This window comes from Pagrus major, chromosome 2 (assembly GCF_040436345.1).
Source record: "Pagrus major chromosome 2, Pma_NU_1.0".
NCBI classification, from domain to species: Eukaryota; Metazoa; Chordata; class Actinopteri; order Spariformes; family Sparidae; genus Pagrus; species Pagrus major.
The window spans coordinates 33,450,033-33,472,981 of record NC_133216.1 but is presented as its reverse complement, the minus strand read 5'-3'; the positions used below and the strand labels follow the sequence as shown (position 1 = coordinate 33,472,981).

Below are 22,949 nucleotides of genomic sequence, written 5' to 3'. Positions count from 1 at the left end.
ACATGTAAAAGGGAGTACGGGCACTTGTTTTTTTCCCCTTCAAGCAGTAGTCATAGCCATATAGTTTATGAAGATGCAAACTTGTCTCACTTGCTTTTGATTACAAGACCATATATCAAGTCCAACACTGAAAATGTCTTTGTACTACAGCCTTTGCAGCGGGCCACTGCTACCAACCTTTTGTGAAGTACGGTAACCTGACCAGTAGCGACAACACTTGGGCAGTGGGAGCTGTAGTGGAGTTTGCCTGTGACCCTGGCTACACTCTGGAACAGGGATCTGTAACCATTGAATGCATGGACCCCGACAATCCCCAGTGGAATGAGACTGAGCCTGCCTGCAGAGGTCTGTATGTCTGTCAAAGAAAAGAAGTGACCCATCTACATTTAATTATATCCAGTTTAAATCATTCTTTGTACATTTATTTTAGGTATTTAGCTAACTTGAGGGTCAAGTGTAGTGAATGACATTTGCTATAATTGTAAATTAAACAGAAGGAATTGCAGTTCGGTTTTGTATAGGCCCATTTCCTATAGGTTTCTTCAGGTTGAGTTGCTGTCAGGTGAGTTTGGGCTTGGATTTTATTGGAAAGGTTCGATCCTCCTCAGGATACAGGTAGACAAGTCAAAATTCCCAGTTTTCTTCTGGAAAGAGTGATGATACAAAACCTTGTTGTATGCTACCTTGGACTTTTGGCAACCTGCAAGTTAAATACCTTGCCCTTGTTCTTAATGTTTTAAATATCTGAACGCCAACCCTTTGCTGCTGCTGACCTTTCAAAGTGTGTTAAATCAGATAACATCTGACCAAGAAGCCTGAGCACAGGGAAGGCGTCTCTGAGTTTCCATGTATATGGTCAAGTTTTTACTGTGTATTGGCTTTTCTTCAGATTGAGGTCATTTGTTCCACTATAAATGGTATTTGTTGATTGACATATTACTATGTCTCAGCATTGACCCCCAAACCTAGCAACAAGGGGAGTTTAGACTGCTGAGCATTATGGTAGTGTATACCTTTTTAAACCCATTACGAACACTCAATGTCTCCGCAGCCTGCTGCCATGTGGGGCTGGGTATTACACCTCATACTTTTGAGGCATTGAATTTATGGTCAGATGGGAGAACTTGTTTTCTCATGCACTGATCAGATGGTTCTGGATCTTAATCTAAATTCTGCCAGTTTTAGACCACATCTTATTCAGACAAAATGTTTATCTGATTGCCTGTGTTTAGATAGTACTCAATATTTAAGAATGTAAGCTTTAGTCAGCATTGCCTGTAAAAGGCCTTATCTACATATGGTTATTTTTGAAAAGAGATATTTTCCACCTCTTTAAAAAAAAAAAAAAAAATCTGTCATTTTAGAAAATATCTCTATACACACAAGAACATGCATATGATTCCAAACACTGATACAAGCACACCAGGCCAGGAGGTGGCAATACATTCTAAATCAACCATACATTGCATACCAGAGAATGCTCACTACTCATTCTGAGCATGAATAGTGAGCTTATTTTCCTTTGGCTTTAGTGACTTAACAACACAAACAATAATTGGTTATTTATTTATTTATTTATTGTTTGTTTGTTTGTGTATAGTGATTTGACACCTATGTCTTCAACTATATTTATTTAAAGGTGTAATTGATAACATTCAGCCACGAAATGTGGCATTCCATCTCCCCCTTTTCACGTATTCTGCAGCCTGAATGTGGCTACCTGGACGTGGCTTTACAGCCCCCAAAACTACTTCAGCTTACTCCAAAGAATAAAAGCTGAATAATGTACACCCCGGTCTTGCTCCTCCTTTGTTTGCAGAGTACTTGGAATGAGTGAACTGCACTGTTCGTACAATGAACGCTAAATGTCCAATCGGCCATTTTTACATTTTTCCACAAACTGGCAGCTGCCAAGACTCTTGATTGCTGACGAAACACATATACCAACAGTGTTATACTATTGACACAAACTATTGAAACAAACCTTGTTATGAGCTTGAACCAACGGTCAGACTCCTTACGTAGAGATTAACAAAACAATCATTTCGGCCCTGACACATTTTTTTTAAATGATTAATTCACAATCATAATAATGTTTTCAAGGAAAAGTTATACTTTTATTCTGCACTTTTCTACAAGCTCTATTTAAAAAAAAAAAAAAAAATGATTTGTGTACCTAAAAATGTTAGTATATGCATATGTATAAGACACACATGGCACACAGCCAAGCAGTGCTAACCTTTTCCGGCAATAAATATTCAAATATATATATATATATATATGTATATATATATATATATATATATATATATATATACATATATACATATAAAATATATATAAAGTACAAGTAAAACAAAAATTACACATATATTTACATGTATGTATGTACTGTATAATTTGGGTCGACCGATTACCAGCCTGGCAGATTTTGGGATCGGATGATCGGATGATTGGATGATCAGATGGGATTTCTGATGGCTGATTTAAAAAGGTATTACATTGGCTCAAATGCAGCATGCAATCTGCAAAGTAACTAGTAACTAAAATGATCAAATAAATGCAGTGGAGTAAAAGTACAATATTGCTTCCAAGAGTTGAAGTATAAAGGAGCAGAAAATTTAGGCGATTTTGCCTAAATTCTATGATATGAACCAACTTTATTGTTAGTGTACACTGAAATTCATTTTGCATCCTTAAGCAGTTCTGTTCAAGAAATTAACACACAAAAACATACAGTAACACACTTGACTTATATTCCTGGATGTATAAAGCATATCAAACAGTCATGATTGGAAAACATATCATATAACACCCCCGGATTCAGCGCTAAATGAGCAGCACAATAATACAGCAGACCTGCCAACATGTACGCGTTTTTCGTACTCGGCACGCATTTTGACCCTTAAGTACGCTTGTACGACTTGCTGCTCTCCAGGTACGCATTTTGTTGCATCTCGAGTTCACCGGTTTCAGTTTCTATGCAAGTTGAATCTATGAAGTTGATTCTGCCCCTGAGCCACAACAATCTGCGTGGAAGTGGAGTGAAAAGCTTTTGGCCAATCAGAGCGCTACATTTTAACACCCTTGCCCACCTGCCCCTCGAGCCAAATGCTTCGCACGTTCAATTCAATTCAGTGCCTCAAGCAAGCCAGGGTGGCCGGATAACCATCCCTCTTCGCCCGCTTGCTGTCACTGCTTGTCGCCTGCATCCCTATAGTTCTCAGCCAATGCAAACAGCATTGAAAAGGTCAAATTAAGACGTTGAGTTTACCCGACAGTGTTGTTAACCACTCATCAAAGTTACTGTGTGTGTTGCAAATGGTAGTGTAGCGCCAGTTAAAATTAATGAAGCTTTTACTGGTGGTGGTCTGAAGTATTTTATTCCTCGAAGCAATTCTTTATGACCAACAACAACAACGTAAGAGCTAAAATAAAAACAAATGAAAAGCCATTAGTCCATACATCTATAATTAGCCTGTGGCATTTAGCTTTACTTTCCATAAAACGAACTTAAATTTCAACACAAACATAAATGTACCATAAGCCTTTACCTTGTTGCCACTTTCAACCGGCTACTAAATCACTCTTGTAGTATAGTTCAACTCCGTAGTTATTTTCCTTTATCCGTGAATTTCCTTATATCCATGTGATGCTTGTTTACCTTCCTCAATCAATTTACCGTCCATTCGCTCCTTTTCCGTTTACCAAACCCTTTCAGAATAAAATACATCCGTTTAACAGGAAGTGTCAAAATAAAATATCTAAAATAATACATAGTAAATAAAAACCAACAAGCACTATGTTGATGTCCTTTACAAGTAGGCTAACCACAACGTTTCACCGAATCCATTACTGCTACAGACAAAACCGGAAAAAACAATATACTAAACTGCCTCAAAAAAACTGTACTCATAACATTTCTTCAAGGTTGGCAGGTCTGGGTTAGACTGACATATGAAAGAGTTCTTCAGCCTGTTGCATTTAAATGGAGGGATTCTAAATTTCCTGCTGGAGGGCAGAAGTTCATATTCTCCATTTAGAGAATGTGAGGAGTCAGAGGAGATATTAATATTACTTAAGTACAGTACTTAAGTAAATGTACTTAGTTACATTCCATCACTGCAAAGCACCAATGGGCATGCATGAATTGAGTTGATGATGTCATTGTTTCCTAAACACTACCTTTTAGATACAGCTGCCCCATAGAAGGTGTTCTTAAAAATCTCAGTTTTAGTGACCTAAAACTGTGTGAAAATATTACTTTTCAAAAATATCTGTATATGTGTAGACAAGACCTTGATATAGCTGTGTGTGTATGTGTGTGTGTGTGTGTGTGTTCCAGCTGTGTGTAGTGGCGAGATCACAGATTCAGCTGGAGTGGTGCTGTCTCCTAACTGGCCTGAAGCCTACGATAAAGGCCAGGACTGTATCTGGGGAATTCATGTCGAGGAGGACAAGAGGATCATGCTGGACATTCAGGTGTACGTATCCACCTTCCATATATGCAGTTTGATCCGCCTCCTCACCCTTTGCCCTTTGATATGCATGAAACCATGTTACTACAAACCCTTTCCTTGGCTACTTTGAATCTAATCATCATAAAGCACACTTCATCTCCTGTGCGTATATGTGCACCAGTCCCCAGCTTCAACAGTGCCATGGAGGCATTGAAGATTACAAAGAGCTACCTCACCATGACTTGTAAGACACATTAAAAACACAACACGCTGCTAATGAAAGAGCGCTTGGCTTGTGAATGAGATGCGTAAGTGCCACACAGACAAAGGTTAATTAGGTGCAGCGGAGAAAACTAATTATATCAGGGAGGGTTTGTTGCCCCCCCTCACAACACACACACACACGTGGGCAGCACCACCACCACCTCTCTTCTCACTCCTCCTCCAACTCCTGTAATGGCTGCTGTGTGAAGTAGAGGGTGCAAGTGTACAGCATGGGAGTGTGTGTTTTCTGTGATTGCTGTGCCAAGGTGAGGACACAGAACAACACACCCTGCCGTGTCTGAGCCCGATAAGTCAGTCAGCCGTAGAAAATCATTTGCCATTTGAAAGCAAATTAAGGAGGGCTCATTTGCATAGGTTGCATCCTAAGCTCTGTTCTCTCTCTCTCTCTCTCTCTCTCTCTCTCTCTCTCTCTCTCTCTCTCTCTCTGAACAGCACCTGTGCTCTTGTTGTACTTAAGGAAGCATTGATTAATAGTTTCCTCTGGTTTTTGAAAGGAAGTCTGTCAACATAAGTAATTGCTGCTGTTCATTTAGCAAAGCAGGTGATTTCAGTAGAAGTGAAGGTACCCCGTAAAAACATTTAGACAATACAACGGCCTAAAAGCTTGTATAAACATGGAGCCAAAATCAAAGAGAAGACAATATGTATTTTCATCATACTATCTCCATCTTATTGTGAATATAGAATGCCGTGTCACGTGTGGGCCGCGCTCAGGCATTTTTAAGGCATCCGTGATCCCACAAGACAACTCTGCTTGAGTTGGCTGTCTCCCTCAGCAGGCTGCAAGGTGATAACATCTTCTAACATCACATACCCACACAAGGTTGTGCTGGAGACATAGTGTCAGCATTTGTCAGTGTTTGTCTCAGTTCTGATCAGTCTAACATTTGTCAGGTTAGGAACGTAGGCAACCAGACTTGAGCAGGTTACTCTCAGAAGGTTTCTTTGTTTCAAAATTTGCTAGATGGGGGGCAACAGACACACACACACTCTCATCCTGTTGATGTTAAAGACAGAATTGACCTTTTTAATTTGTATTTTGTCCCATTGTGAACCACTGCATAGATTAAACCTGTATATATACAGTATACCTTTTATGCTTCATTACCCACTAGAAGAATATCTTTTAATCTGTTCAAGATTACATTTCTGAATATAAACACTTCATGTTCGTAGTTTTTTAAAATATTATTCCTGCATCAGCATAACAAAACATAACTTCAATTTTTTTCATATTGTCAAATATATTCATATGCATATGTATGTACATTTCAATTCTGAATTGCATAGTTAGTTTCCTTGTTCTCTGTTTCCTGAGTCCTTAATTGAAGCCAGAGTTTATACGATACTGGCACTGGAAAGGGTCGGTGTTAGCTCAAGGCCATGCAGTTAATAAACTGACTTACGGTCTTCACCAATTGGCACTTGATGGTCTTTATAGTGCTGACCAGAAGTTTGAGCCCAGTATTCAATACAAGCGTCAACCATAGGCCAAAACCGAATTGTGCAAAGCCCTTCAGCTGTACTAGCTACAAATAGGCCAACACATGTACAGAATGCCTTGGTTGCCAACGAAAGGAAAGAATTGCATGCCTCACCTGCACACCTCACACTGCTGTGCTTCAATTTAGTTTACATTCTATGGTCACTTGCAGCATGCCACTCTCATGCATCCATATCTCTGCTCTCACCCTGACCACCTGCCCTCCCACAGACTTCTCCTGCAGCTTGGCAAACAATTAAAAATGACAAATGAATAGATGACTGCAGCAACATTACATTTACGGCATTTAGCAGACGCTTTTGTCCAAAGCGACTTACAGTAATTCATACACCGATGGCGGTGGCTGCCATGCAAGGTGCCGACCAGCTCATCAGGAGAAGTTTTTGGGGCTCAGTATATTGCCCAAGGACACTTCAACATGCAGACAAGGGGAATCGAACCAGCAACCTTCCGATAACAAGATGCTGGCTGTACCCCTGAGCCACAGCCGCCCTCACATCAGTTATTGTGTACTGCAACAGACTTATTGTCATCACATTTCCGTGCATTCAAGTTGCCAGAAGAAAACCCCTTTTGATTTAGGTGAGCCTCAAGGACATCATTTCCACTTGGGACAGATGTGACATGTCCCAATCATTTTCTCAAAATCCATCCAAGTGTGGAGGATAAACTGAGGAGTCTCACATCCTGAGAAATTAAACTGCTCTATAGTCTGCTGGTATGGCAGCAGATACTTCTGTATCTTTCTCCAGATGGCAGCAGGGTGAACAGACTGTGGCTGGAGTGGGTGTTGTCTTTTAGTATCCTTTTATTAACAATGAGGACAAAAACGCTGATGTCATTTGGTCACCCACCATTTCCGAGGCAGCCCCTTCTCACTCCCAGTGTGTCAATGTCAGATAGAGAAGCCTGGTCAGTGACCCTTTGCTTCTTAGTTTGACGTTGTAGTGACCCCTTTAGCGTGACTTTCTTGAAATGTCCCTCTAATGCAGTATAAAGAGTGAGAAAAGTCCAAGTGGTTTGGGTGATTAGATATGTCGCACACTGGACTTTTCCTCCAAAGACTGAGGTTTGCTTCCTGTTGGTCAAGAGTGATTTGTTTTGTTATATAACGTATGTTACCCAAGTTAGTGAATTTACATAAATGACTCTGTTGTGTAAATAACAAAACTGCATGTAGTTATTTCAACCCAAAATACAATCTTTACTTAAACCTAACCAAGTTGGTTTGGAGCCTTTACATAAACAAACCATGACAGTTTGACAATGTTAATAACATTCCTAAAGTCATAATGTGTGAACTGTATGTCAGCAAGCATCAGTTAGAAAGTCTAACCGGATGTTGCATATTAAGTATTATTGATAACTTGACCACCCCCTGGAGGCAAGGCTTCAAAAGTAAAATCACTGGTCTGGTGTTCATGTGTGGATATGATGAACATTGCAGCCCTTAAGGTTAGTGGGGATTTAGACCATAAGTCTGGTTCATTGTGTGTATTGTGTGTGTGTGCTGGCATAAGTAGTAGTAGTATTCTTGCTGTAAGAAGTCCACAGCTCAAACTAAACTTGAGGTGTCAGCACACTGTGGTCCAATTTCCCTTATACTAAAAGATTTTCATGGGGAGAAGCATCCTAATCTAGCACAAAGCATCCTCACGGTCTGAACATATGTCTAGCAGGTGTCTGACAATTTATATGAAGCTTACCAATAGCAGCTGTTCTCCCTGAGCCTAGACGGTGTACAGAGATATATGAGGCCTTTAACAAGGTCCCTGGGTACTGGTTCTTCATATTGCACAAAGACACCTGTGCACACATGCATATATCTCCTGCTCCATCTGTGTAATGGGAGGAGGGACATTATCACTGGGGTGTATCAATGACTTTTATGGATGGCCTTCATTTGAGAGAGGAGGGAGTGAAAGCTGTGATGAAAGTGAGAAAGTAAAATGAGTGAAACCACCATAAGCACCATCTATGGGGGGCTATTGGTTTTATGCCCCCCACGTTAAAAATGGTGGGGTAACATCCCTCAATCCTAAAACTCTGTGGTAATATCTTTTGCACTGACCAGGTGACTGCTTAGCCTATTATAACCTATATTGTCCTTGATGTTAGATTTACATGACCATGTGTTACTGGCTTAAGATGCACCCTTAATTTGTCAGATATGACCAGAATTTTAGTTTCAAACATTCAATAGATGAAATAACACTGTCAACAGTGTTACAGAGATGTTTACTGAAGTTACAATGCTAACCCGGTTGCCCCAGCCTGTCTTCTAACCACTTTGTACAGCAAGAGGCTAGTTTCAGCTGGGAGGTACAGTATATACATTTCACAAGTGTTCTTAGCTTTGAGTGTAATAAGTGACCAAAATAACAAAAAAAATGTCAAAAGAGGAAATATTCTAGCTCTATTTTCATCACCATTCAGAAAAATACAACACTTCACCTTCTGAATTCAAGTTTCTGTTTTACTCAACTTAGATGAGCTTAATTGCTGCGCTAACTCATCTTTGCACACACTTCACTTACACTGACCTCTGTTGGTCATGGAGGCTGGGTTCAACGACAGTTTGGTGTCAAGCCGTGTTCACTCTCAGGCTGCTAAACCCACTGCATGAGTTGAGCCCCTGCTGCTTGGTGACTCCCCCAGTGATCTGAGGCCTTGGTCCAAGAAAGCTCTACCACAACTGGCTCATGGCTCAGTGAAAGGTAACCTGTGTGTGTGTGATTTAACAATTTTTCATTTTTTAAAGGGTAATTTGTTTCTACTAACAGTAAAACAGTACTGTACAATAGAGTTAAACAACACTGTAGTTTCTTGGGGATGTAGGTAGTTTGTATTTTGTAGGTGGGTTACTAGTACATAGATACATGCTGCCTTGTTAGCATCTTATTAAACTTTCTTAGAAGTTCATTTGCTACACATTCCAAAAAAACGACAGTTAAATAAAGCAAAGACCATCTTTATTCCCTACCTTTATTAGACTTGCTTCTGAAATAGCTGAAATAGTGGAAACAGGATACAGCATCAACTGCCCCCTCCTCAGTATGTAGCAGCATTTTTCCAGCCTGGTGGGCCGTCATCTCAGCTGCTTGCAGTGTGTACCTTCTCCTGCTTACCTGGGGTAGCAGAGTGTGCAGTGTCAGTGAGTCTAAGCTAGTATCTGGTTCGGGATCAGTCTCCATCATCTCATATGCAGGTTGACCTGTAGTGACATAAAAAGTGTTTTGTAGCTAAATCCACTGAGAGATCGGAAAACAATTCATGTCCACTGTGTCAGTCTCTGGCATTCACATATGTCGTCCTTTGTTGTTATCTTGATGATTTAATGTCCGAGAGAGTCCATTTTATTCCACCAGGACATCGACTGAGTCTCTTCGCGTTAGCTTGTAGCAGGAGCAGTCCACGGCAAGAAGAGAATTAAAACAGGTGCTGTTGTAGCACAGGCAGTAAGCGTGTAAATCCTGGGCAAAGATCATAGTTCTGTTAAAAACTAGCAATCCACAAACCTGCTGCCACCACACACTGATTAATCCTGGCGTGAACTGTTAACTTGATTCCAGGACTTCATTTTACATTACAGTTTTATTGTAATTAGCAACAAATGACCCTGTAATAAAGGTATTTTAAATATAGCCTACATAAATGCATTGTCCTCTGAGCTTTGTGTTTTGTCTAACCATTATTAATTATGGCACTACATTAAGGGTTTTACATATAGGGTTTACTCTTATTTCTATTTTTCGTATAATTTGATATAAAATTTGGCTTGTTACGTCTTATAAGTTTATTCAGTATAACAGTGTTTAACTGCATGTTAAGACCATATTTTTTCTAGTTTCTGTCTAATTTGATATAAACTTCAGCTTACTACATCTTACTGGTTTACTTAGAGTATAAGTTTGTTTTTTTATTTTATATTAAGGAACATATTTTCAGTTGTGCCTAATTTGATACAAATGACTTTTTAGTTTACTTAGGGTATTACTGTCTTTGTTTACTGTCTAATAATGACCATATTATTTCTAGTTTTCCCCTAATTTGACAAAAAGCACTTGTCACATCTTATTAGTGTACTCTTAAATCACTGTTTCTCAAACTTTTTCAGAGAAAGGACCACTTAACCAATAAAAAAACCCCTCACGGACTGCCTAGTGTTAACTTGCCAACATCCCCAAAAACAATCGGCCTACTTCAACAGTATTATTACAAATGATAGCCTAAGTAGATGACGGTCTTGTAAAAGATAGCCTAGCCTGTTCACTCATCATCGTCTCTGTTGCCATCTTGATGTGAAAAATGGAGACATCAGTGTAGCAATGTCTGGCTCCAAACTAGAGACTTTGGACTGGGCTGCCAGGTATTGCTTTTGTTGAAGCACTTTGTGTTACTTTGATATATGAAAAGTGCTATACGAGCGAGCAAAGACCCCGTTCACGCAATGTCACTTTTGTTTTTCTGCATTCTTCCCAGCAGAAATGTAAAATAGCCTAAAATTAGGTCTCCCAACTACAGTTCGGGGCCATGGATCTGCTGTTCCTGTTTGTCTTCACAGTCATAAGTGTGACTCCACGCAGACACTGTGTCACTGAGTGGGATGAAGGGATTACAATTGTGCCTAGTAGTTAAAAACAGCAATATTTAAAAATCTTGAGAACATCATTATCAGTGGCTGATTTAAGTATCAATCATTTAAATGTCTTATGAAAAAAGGAAAAGTGAGGTTAACATTATTTTACCTGTCAGTTTATCAGATATGAAGCAATGCCAGCCAAGCAAAGTTCCAGCCATTTTCATCTTGGGATTCATACCTTGGGAGAAATGGAAATAGCAGATCATCAAATGAATGGTTGGGGTAAAATGTGTTGCCAGCTGGTCCCAGGCCAAACAGCCTTGTTTTTTTCAAATTGAACTAAATCAAATTAGTGCCAGGGAATGGAGGCTGTGATTGATTTTTCTCTACAGATGCACTGCAGAGCCCTGCAAATCCTTGTTTAGCTTAATCACAACAAATTTGACGCCAGTTGACAATATTTCTCAATCTGCCTCGCTCAAAGCAGGTGAAAGGCTTTATCCGTTAGCAATCAAATAAACATGGAACACCATAAGTGTAGAAGACAACACACTCCATTTACTACACCTGTGAGGACCAGCTGTAGACTTTCAGAAGGACAAAAGCTTTATCAAGGTCAGGCCACCTTTCAAGAGTAGGATGATGTTAATCTAATGTTTAAACTGTTCTGCAAAATCTATTTCAGGATTATAACTTGAGTTGAAAGAGTTATGATTTTCAGAGACTATATTCATCAAGGAACAACACTGCACTGGACTTTTGAAGAGGGAATATTTTAAGACTCAGAGCTGGAAATGACACTCATTTATAAAGGAAGGGAGGCGAAATTGTCCTTTGAGAATGAACACAACTCTTGGAAGGTGAATTTGAATGATGATATCTGTAGATCAGTCTCAGCAGTTGTTACGTAATGCTGTTAAATCAACACATGAAAACCACTGACAGACTGATTTAAATCATTGGATACAGACAAAATTTGTTAAAAATAAAGGAAATAAGATAATTTGTATAGAGTGTTTTTTACTTACAATGACAGTATACTATTTTGGCAGTAGTGTACTTGTATTAACAGGAAAGGGCAGGATGTTAATCCCAGATTAATCACAGAAGATTCACAGAAAAAAGTTCCCCTCTAATGCACTATTTTTGTCTTGTTAGAGTAACATTTTATAAAACCTACAGTGACCAGTTGTTTCAGAAACTTACTCAGTCTATTATCACATTGTTAATCTTTTCATAGGATATCATGGGAAATTATTAATCCTTCAAGTTACCTGTTGCTAGTAACCACTATCACAGTTTGTGCTGAATGAATACAACATACAGGAGTGATGAAAAGAAACTGCAGTCAGAATATCAGGCTAGTATTGCATACACATTCAAAAATGGAATGATTTTAATTTGCATGCTTTAAAAAAATATATTTTGTAATCAGTCTGAATCAGGGCATAAGGCTAATGGCGTCCCCTCATCCTGGGACAATAAACAGAAATCTTTCCCCTGGACAGATCGAGTAGCCAATGAAAACTGGCCCTGGACTACATTTGGATCAGGTTATGTTCAGGTTCAGTGGAAAGTCCTTATAAATGTATCAATACAAGTATAAGTGTGTGTGTGAGGCTAAATGTGTGTCTACAGCTGACAGAAGACAAATGGCTTTGCCGGTGGAAACACACATACTCCCTACTCCATTTATCCGCTCACACACTCACTCATGTTCCTGTAATTTCCTTCAGTTTTTGTAAAAAAAACAAAACAAAAAAAAAACCAAAACATTTCATGTTCTGTCGGTCTTTGCCATGTGTCGATTCAATCCACACCTCTTGAACCTTTGATTTTCCGGCATTCCCATAATGATTAATAGCTCAATTTCAGGCTGGCTAATGAGTTTTATCAGGAGCCGCTGGTGATTAATTAGCAACAGCAAGGAGCATGTCACTGCTTTATTCTGGCTAAACCATTTCTTCCATGCTCCAAATCTTTTCTCTACAAAGAGATAGCTCAGCCCCAGGTGACATTTTTAAACAGCTTTGAGGTTTGTAAGAGTTCCAGCTCTACAGGCTATGGGCAAATCAGCACAAATACATTGCCCTTTGACAGTCAAACTGTGACAGTGACTGCTGTTTTTCAGAATGGCGTTGATTCAGTCACTGTCACTGTCAGCATCATGATTGATGTTTTTCTTGTCAGTTTGAATCTGTCAGGCCAACCAACCTCATATCAAAATGACTGAATAGGTCGACTCCCAAAACGACATCCGTTAACAAAACAACATGACCATTGCAGCATACAGTCGTACCAGACCTTACCTCTTATAGTTGTAGTTTGGTTAGGTTTAGACAACAAAACTAGTTTAGGAAAACACTGTGGTTTGTGTTAAAATAACAACATGACTTGTGTAAATTCAGTTACAAATGTGCCTATGTTATGTATGTAACTTTGATTATGATGTGTTCGTGATATAACATAACTACGTTAGTAAGTTCAAGGACTAAAAGTTGAATTCTGGTTTCACACTGTACACTTAAAGCAGTCTCCTGAATGAAAGTCCTTTGCTTGTTTAAGCCGACTGTCCATCTCCAACCTCCTCCCTATACAGAGTTTTCATTTTTTTACACTACTTCTCCAGGCTTCCTACTTTGCCACTGTAATGATTGCTATGGCAACTAACAAGAAATGTTAATATGGGTCGTAATAACCTGCTTTCACAGTCGACCTACAGTATGATAATTTTTCTGATGAGGACAGACTATTTAAGGCCCAATCCTTCCTATTTAGCCCTATTCCTCCATTTTGCATGTTAATGTCTAGGATTAGGGTGTCCGGATTATTGTTTGGACAGAGGGGTAGGGCGAAGTGTAAGGGCTACATGGCCCTCAAAACCTTTGTCTCATATGTCCCCAATTTTGTGAAAATTGAGTTCAACTGAAAGTATTCCCTTTTGAAATCCCTGTACTTTAACTTGCCAACTGATTTTCCAGCTATAACCATTAGGGATGTAAGAATACCAAAAACTCACAGTACGATATCATCACAATATTGAAAAGCAAATAAAAACATGACTTGCACAATGTCCTTTAACAATAAGTCTGATGTGTACAGCATTTATTATTTGTACATTGTTTTTTTTTACTTTTTGCTTGCAAAAACTAGCCATGAATTGTCTTTGGCAGTGAATCATTGGACTATGTACAATTGCAAAACAATACACCAGCCAGTAGCCATTAGCAATCCCTTGCTGTCCAGCAGATGACCAGGCCTGAAAATCTTTGTAAGCGTAACTAATGTGTTACTATTTTCAGTATCAGCGGCAGAGCTGATATAGCAGATTGTGAGCCGTAGTTTCCCTGCCGGTTAACACACCAACTGGTCGTCACAGCTGCAGTGTCTCTAGCCTCGTTTGGTGAAGCAGTCAGGCTGGGTGGGAAAGCAGCACCAGGACAGCCAGCCTGTCTGCTCCACTTAGCGAGCCCAGCAGTGCCGGCCCAGCCCAATTTGGTGCCCTAGGCAAGATTTTAGCTGGCGCCCCCTTGCATCGCATATACTCACACAGAAACTGCATGTATGTATTCAATATTTTAAAAGTGCATCTGAAGAGAGAAGAGAAGTATATGTGACCACTGGATGTTACACTTGATAAAAAAAACAGATGCTTGGTGTGTGCTATACATAAGACTAATATAGACTAATAATGAAAATACGATGAGATTCATTCAACTTTATCGTCACTGCAATGCAATTCAATGTAACTAGAGTGCAAAAAGCAAGCAGTAAAGTGCAGTGAGATTAATACGTGTGTATATATATATCTATATATATATAGATCTATATATATATAGATATATATCTATATATCTATATATATAGATCTATAGATATATAGATATATAGATATATACAGCTCTGGAAAAAATTATGAGACCACTGCAAAATTATCAGTTTCTCTGATGTTACTATTTATAGGTATGTGTTTGAGTAAAATGAACAGTTTTGTTTTATTCTATCAACTACTGACAACATTTCTCCCAAATTCCAAATAAAAATATTGTTATTTCGAGCATTTATTTGCAGAAAATGACAAATGGTCAAAATAACAGAAAAGATGCAGTGTTTTAGACCTCAAATGAAAAAAAGAAAACAAGTTCATATTCATTTATAAACAACACAATACTAATGTTTTAACTTAGGAAGAGTTCAGAAATCAATATTTGGTGGAATAACCCTGATTGTCAATCACAGCTTTCATGCGTCTTGGCATGCTCTCCACCAGTCTTTCACATTGCTGTTGGGTGACTTTAATTCAAGCAGCTCAGCTTTGTTTGATGGCTTGGGACCATCCATCTTCCTCTTGATCACATTCCAGAGGTTTTCAATGGGGTTCAGGTCTGGAGATTGGGCTGGCCATGACAGGGTCTTGATCTGGTAGTCCTTCATCCACACCTTGATTGACTTAGCTGTGTGGTATGGAGCATTGTCCTGCTGGAAAAACCAATCCTCAGAGTTGGGGAACATTGTCAGAGCAGAAGGAAGCAAGTTTTCTTCCAGGATAACCTTGTACGTGGCTTGATTCATGCGTCCTTCGCAAAGATGAATCTGCCCAATTCCAGCCTTGCTGAAGCACCCCCAGATCATCACCAATCCTCCACCAAATTTCACAGTCGATGCGAGACACTGTGGCTTGTAGGCCTCTCCAGGTCTCCGTCTAACCATTAGACGACCAGGTATTGGGCAAAGCTGAAAATTGGACTCATCAGAGAAGATGACCTTACTCCCGTCCTCTATGGTCCAATCCTTATGGTCTTCTGCAAACCTTAGCCTGGCTCTTCTTTGCTTCTCAATGATTAAGGGCTTTTTTCTAGCTTTACATGACTTGAGCCCTGCCCCTAGGAGCCTGTTTCGAACCGTTCTCACCGTGCACTTCTCCCCAGCCGCCATTTGCCATTCTGTTTGTAGGTCACTTGATGTCATCCTACGGTTGCTGAGTGACATTCGAATGAGTTGACGGTCATCCCAGTCAGTGGAGAGTCGTTTTCATCCTCTGCCGGTCTGTAGCTTTGTTGTCCCCAATGTCTGCTGTTTGACCTTGTTCTTATGAACCGCCGTCTTAGAAATTTTAAGGATGGAAGCAACCTGACACTCACTGTTTCCCTCTGCCAGTAAAGCCAGAATTGAACCCTTCTTTTCCTCACTCAAAACTTTTCTTTTCAACTCTTTTGGCATGGTCAATAGTTATTTTTTGATTCCAATTACTTTTGAGGTACTACTAGCACTAGTTTTTGCCACGCAGCTGGTCCTATTGCAAGAGTATAGTGATGACCACAGCAGTGGTTTTTATACTTTTCCTCGTTAAATAAGATTTGGGTACAGGTGATCCCTTAATCAGTACCTCATTAAGTAGAATGAGGTGTGCTTGTGTTGGAATTCGACACTGGAATGGAATGGCTGTCATACATGTAGAGATGCTGATTTCAGAAAAATTTGCAGTGGTCTCTTAATTTTTTCCAGAGCTGTGTATGTGTGTGTATATATATATACATATATATATATATATATATATATATATATATATATATATATATATATATATATATATATATACATACATACACACACACACACACACATATATATATACATATATACATACATACATACATACATATACATATATATATATATATATATATATATATACATACAGCCTATGAATGATATGGGAAAGCTAAGGTATGGAGTATATATATATATATATATATATGTATATACACACATATATATATACATATATACATACATACATATACATACATACATACATACATACAGCCTATGAATGATATGGGAAAGCTAAGGTATGGAGTATTAACAGTAATACACTTTAACAAACATAAACTGTGACACAATAAACCAAAGGCTTACAACTACCCTATTACTTATAAAGGGGATGGAAAACTAATAGCATTTTAACTGACATACATGCAGGAAAACACAGCCAACAGGTTAAAATAAGACCTGAACAGGCCTAACGTTAACTTTCCAAATGTCCCTTGTTACGTCCCCATTTGTGGTCACACACTATCTGGCGGCTTGGCCCACTGGCCCCGTCTGCTCCCATCCCTGCAGCTTTATAGCAATCCACCTGATTGCTGATGTGCTGCAGGTGTGCCTGACCAGTCAGATGGGGAGGGCGGCACCTGGAGCAGGACACAAGAGAGCAGAGGCAAAACATGCACATGTAACACCCCCTCCTATAAGTGCAAACTAATAGTTTGCTACATTAAACACTATCAACAACACGGTTACCGATCAAACGTACTACACATCAGAACTATTTCCTTTTTTCACTTTTTTTTTTCTCTCACCCACGGGACAGGACATCAGCCACCACATTGTCGGTCCCCTTCTTGTGTTTAATGTCAATGTTGTATCCTTGCACCAACAGGGCCCAACGCATCAGTCGCTGGTTGTGGTTGTACATCTGTGTTAGGAAGACAAGAGGGTTATGGTCTGTGTATACAACCACGGGAGATGAACTGGCACCAACATACACTTCAAAATGTTGAAGTGCGAGTAGCATAGCCAGGGTCTCTTTTTCAATGGTGGAGTAGTTCAGTTGATGGCATTTGAACTTGACCGAGAAGTAACACACTGGATGACACACGTCACCCTCCCCATCTTGTATCAGCACAGCCCCAGCTCCTGAAGCCCTCACATCAACATCCAGCTTAAAAGGACAGGAGAAGTTAGGCGCCGCCAGGACAAGTGCACTGCAGAGAAGAGACTCTGCTGCCTCGAAGGCATACTGACACTCAGTATTCCATGCAAAAGGAACCCTCGGGCTACACAGACCAGTTAAAGGATTAACTACCACAGAGAAGTTTTTGCAAAAACACCGGTAATAACCAGCCATGCCCAAGAAATGCAGTAGTTCACGCCTTGACGTGGGAACCGGATAGGACAGCACGGCCGAGATTTTAGCATCTACGGGCCGGACCTGCCCGTGGCCGACCTGTTTCCTCAAGTATGTAACCAAGGCTTTACCAAACTCGCACTTGGCTAGGTTAAGAATCAAGGATGCTTCTACAAGTCGCTGAAACACTTCCGTCAAGCTAGTGATATGACTGGCCCAATCGCTTGAGTACACGACGACATCATCAAGGTAAACATTACAGTTCTCGACATTTCCTAGCACCAGATTCATCAGACGCTGAAATGTGGCAGGCGCATTTCTCACCCCAAATGGCATAACTGTATACTGCAGTGGTCTGGGGTTACAAAGGCCGAGATCTCAGAGGCTCTGGGTGTTAATGGAACCTGCCAGTACCCTTTCAGCAGATCGAGCTTTGTAATTAACATGGGCGGCCCAATACTATCGATACAGTCCTCCATGCGAGGCAAAGGAAATGAGTCTGGCACTGTAACTGCGTTAACCTTGCGATAGTCGGTACAAAAGCGTGGGGTGCCATCAGATTTAGTAGCCAGCAAACAAGGGGAACTCCAAGGACTACAGCTAGGTACAGCTAAACCATTTTCCAACAGGTAATTAGCGTCCTTTTTCATCAGCTCCCTTTTGGCTAAAGGACAACGGTAAGCATGCTGTTTAATGGGACATGCAGCACCAACCTCAATGTCATGTTTTAATGTGTTGGTGCTAGATGGTACGTCACCAAACAGAGATGGATGGGAGCGCATCAAAGAAACTATCTCTCGTCGCTGATCTACAGGGAGATAGTTCAAGAGGGTGTCTATTTTCGACAAGAACTCTGTGTTAGACTGCCTACCACTCTACTGATCACTTCCCAGTACCGCCAAACCATCGTCAGGCAAAGATTCCACACAAACCAAGGGAAGTAGTTGTTTCGCGAGGGACAGCAGTCTCCAGAGTTTTTTCCTGCTCCCCCTGGACGGCTTCTCTGGAATGATAGGATTTAAGCATGTTAATGTGGCACAAACGCACCTTACGTCTCCGCTCAGGCGTGTGAATGACATAGTTTCAAACTCACGCTTAACTGCCTTCCGGTCAAACCGTTCTTTCATACCCTCCTGAGAGGAGGACAGTGCCACTTTAGCCAGCGCAGAAGCATGACGTAAACGCTCCTTACATCGTGATACAAAATCTTGAACTGTGGTCTGCGGAGAAATGTTACACAAGAACTGTTCCTTTAACACTTTCAGTGGGCCACGCACATTGTGCCCGAACACAAGCTCAGCCGAGCTGAACCCCAGGGACTCTTGTTTGGCTTCGCACATGGCGAACAGTGTAAAGGGGACACCCTCATCCCTCACCCTCTCCCTGTATCATGACAGTACTTACGCAGCATGGACTAAAGTGCCCCCTGTGACTGTGGATGATACGCACTAGAGACTGAATGAGTGATGCCCAGAGACTGCAAGGTTTGCCTAAAAGATTTCGACAGTTAATTCCTTGATCAGTCTGTACTACATCTGGGACCCCCAACGTGGTAAAGAACTTGGTCAATGCCCTTGTGATGGCAGGTGCAGTGATTTTTCGAAGTGGAATGGCCTCAGGAAAACGAGTGGTAACGCACATTACTGTTAACAAAAACTGGTTACCAGACTTTGTCCTCGGCAATGGACCAACACAATGGACCAATACACGTTCAAAGGGTTCACCAACAGCAGGAATAGGGTGTAAAGGGGCTGGAGGAACAACCTGATTTGGCTTCCCCAGCACTTAGCAGGTACTACATGTTTTGCAGAAGCGTGTCACTTCGGCCTTCATTCCTGGCCAGAAGAAATGTTTCAGAATGTGGTCATTGGTCTTAGTGACACCAAGGTGACCAGACCAGGGATGTTCATGGGCTAACTCTAGTACATGCTGCCGGTACGCAGCAGGAATCACTATCTGACGCACTGAGCCCCAGTCACCAACTGCATTGGGTTTTCCTAGTGGTGACATCCATCTCCGCATCAACACCCTGTTGTCTACGAAAAATGACTGACTCTCAGTACACTTACTGACATCCTCAACTGCTGCAAAACACTTCCTTAAAGATGGGTCACCTGACTGGGAGCTGATGAGTGCCTCACGGGTCAGTGGCAGCACATGAGCAGCAACAGGTTCTGCTCCACCTCCACACTTTTCTAGGCCTGCAGTACAGTTCTCCTCTTCCCCCGTAGGTGGCAGCCTGTCCTCAGATAAGGCAGAAGCAAAAATAGAGTCAGACAGATCAACATCTGCTTGTTTTCTGGCTTGAGCCCTAGTTAGCACGCTAACTGAAAACACGTCAGGGTGACATTGGACCAGATCATCATGTCTAGATTCTGCAATAGGGTTGTCAATGAATTCGGGTGATGGATATACTTTACCCCCAGCTATGTCGTTACCCATAATAAAGTCAACACCATCGATGGGGAACGAGGAACGCACAGCTACCGGGAAGAAACCAGTTTTAAGGTTAGACTGGACGTGAATGTGGAGAAGAGGTGCAGGTACAAACCCCATCCCGATACCTCTTACGATTGTGCTCGCGTCACAGGCAGACTCCTCACTCAAGGGCAGTACAGTGGAAAGGCTGAATGACTGGGAGCCACCAGTGTCTCACAACACTGTGATGGGACTGATCATCCGCCTTCCCAGTGAGCGAGACAAATGCAGGGAAAATGAAAGGTTTGAAACACTCATCAGGTACTGTTTGAATGGTGGATGGTGAACAACTGGCTACTGTTGGGCTTTGAAATTGCCGCCTGCTGCTTACGTTTCCACGCATTGCAGTCGGCAATTAGATGGTCAGCTTTATGACAGAAAAAACATTGCTTATCTGCCTTAGGACCAGAGAAAGATGTACCTGCACGTGGAACACGCGTGTCACTAGACCTAAAAGCAGTTTCACGTTGAGGAGAAGAATCTAATAAAGGCCTAAAGCTGCTTTTGTGGGTAAGAGCGAACTCATCAGCACGAATAGCAGCTTGCTGCAGAGTAGATACTTTCTGCTCATTTAAATACACAACAGTCCGCTCAGGCACATGGTTTTTAAATTCCTCCAACAACATCAGCTCACGTATCGAAACAAAGTCATCCGCCTTACAAGCTGAACACCACCGGTCAAACAGCATCCCCTTCTCCCTGGCAAAGTCTGCGTACGTCTGGCCTGCTGTCTTTCTAAGGCCGCGGAAACGCTGTCTATATGCCTCAGGCACCAGCTCATATACCCGCAGTATCGCGCTCTTTACTTTTTCATAAGAGAGAGCTTCCTGTGGTTTACCCGTTAGTTTGCATTGTACCAGTATCACCCACACATCCTTCGGCCAGTGCAGAGCAGCAGCAATGTGCTCAAACGCACCAAAATAACACTCAACTTCAGACTCTCGAAAGAAATGTTTTGACTCACGTCAAATGTAACAGATGAATAAGACGACCACGCACCAGACGAAACTGAGCTAGACTGTAGTTCCAGCTCGCGCATTTTGACGACGGTCTCTGCCTCCAATTCCATCCGCTTCAACCGGAGCTGAAATTCCGTTCCTCCTTCTCCAGCTAGAGACGAGCTAAACGCAGCGTCTATTCTGGAGCCAGGGGTCGTTTCAACAGACAACGGTTCAAAACGCGGCAACGTAACTGCTTCTCGCCCCTGTCATCATGTTTTACACCGGGGGTCATGTTAACAATGTCTCCCCTGCGGACTCAGCCACGGCCACGGCCACAGTCGCCGGCAAACTACACATCCCTCCTTCCACTAATCCGTCAACCACGTAAGGAAAGAGGTTGAAACTTGGATACCGTAGCGGTCAACAATCGCAAATAAATCAACTTTCCTACAGTTGTCTAGTTGACTCAGCGTAGGCTCCGCCACAAACTCCTCCACACTAAACACTGCCCCACTTGCCATCACGCCAGCAATAGCGCTTAGCCGCTAGGCTAAGCTATAAACAAATTAGCATGTAATCCACTCATCCGTGGTAAACGTCATAACTATTAACGCCGGATGCTACACACACAAACAAACCCAGCCTTACTATAAACAAACATCCCCCAGATCCTACCTAACAAAAACTAACCTGTTTATCTTCTGGAGCGTGCCGGGCTCGAGGCGACTTGAAAGGTGGAACTTCGGTGGCCGGAGCCCCGAAACGCCTACCTCCGTCAGGGAACTTGATCCTCGCCCAGGATTTACTCTGAAAATAATAAAGGCAAAACAATAAACAAGTGTCCGATGGGAGGGCCGCCGTGCAACCCAGCTGGACACTTCTGTCTAACTGAGGGAGTTGTTAATAATTAGTTAGGCTAGACCGCGCACACCCCGCCACCAATACTTACCGCGAACAACTGGAAGTGACTTTACGCTTTCAAAACAAAATAGTCTAAACAACTACAAATATCTTTACTAATTTCTTTAAACAAGCCCCGAGGGAGTAATGATAACATGAAGAGCACCACATAGCTCTGATTCACGACCGACAGCACCACGACACTATCTGGCGGCTTGGCCCACTGGCTCCGTCTGCTCCCATCCCTGCAGCTTTATAGCAATCCGCCTGATTGCTGATGTGCTGCAGGTGTGCCTGACCAGTCAGATGGGGAGGGCGGCACCTGGAGCAGGACACAAGAGAGCAGAGGCAAAACATGCACATGTAACACCCTGATGAATTTAGGGTGGGAGTAATATTAATTTACGTCGACTCTAGCTATTTACTGATTATTAAACAATGCTACTATCGTCCAAAGTTAGCTAGCAAGTTAACAATCTGCTCCAACAATGCTAACTACAATGCATTAAACTATTAATTTCATTCACTTCATCACACTGAGGTTACTGTCTTTTTCACGTTTTGCTTCCTCTTCTTTCCTTCTTTTCCTTCCCTGGGTGCCGGATGGTTTCAGTCTTTTGGACATTGTGGTTCCGCTACAGTATCAATAAATGTCTCTCTTGGTCTTGGGGTCACAGTCCAATCAGATTCAGGCAGCTCGCCTCTCGACCCCGCCCCCCACCCTCACAGAGGGCAGGTACAGTGCAACGAGCCAGCCAGGAACCCAGAAAAAAGGCCTCTCCATTATTTAATAGGCTTTGCTATGAAGTTATGTTGCTGTGGGCTTATATAATATTTCGAAATAATAGTAGTAATAGCACTGGTAAAAAATAGTTTTTTTTTTTTTTTT

General features: G+C 41.4%; 1 protein-coding gene across 1 annotated transcript in view; it reads left to right on the top strand.

Annotated features, from left to right (window-relative positions):
- sez6b (seizure related 6 homolog b) overlaps positions 1-22,949 on the top strand; it is a 186,575-nt gene that overhangs the window by 107,419 nt on the left and 56,207 nt on the right. Inside the window, exons 7-8 of the mRNA XM_073495562.1 lie at positions 151-345; positions 4,346-4,484. Of these exons, the coding sequence (XP_073351663.1) occupies positions 151-345; positions 4,346-4,484 (334 nt within the window). The remainder of the gene's footprint in view (positions 1-150; positions 346-4,345; positions 4,485-22,949) is intronic.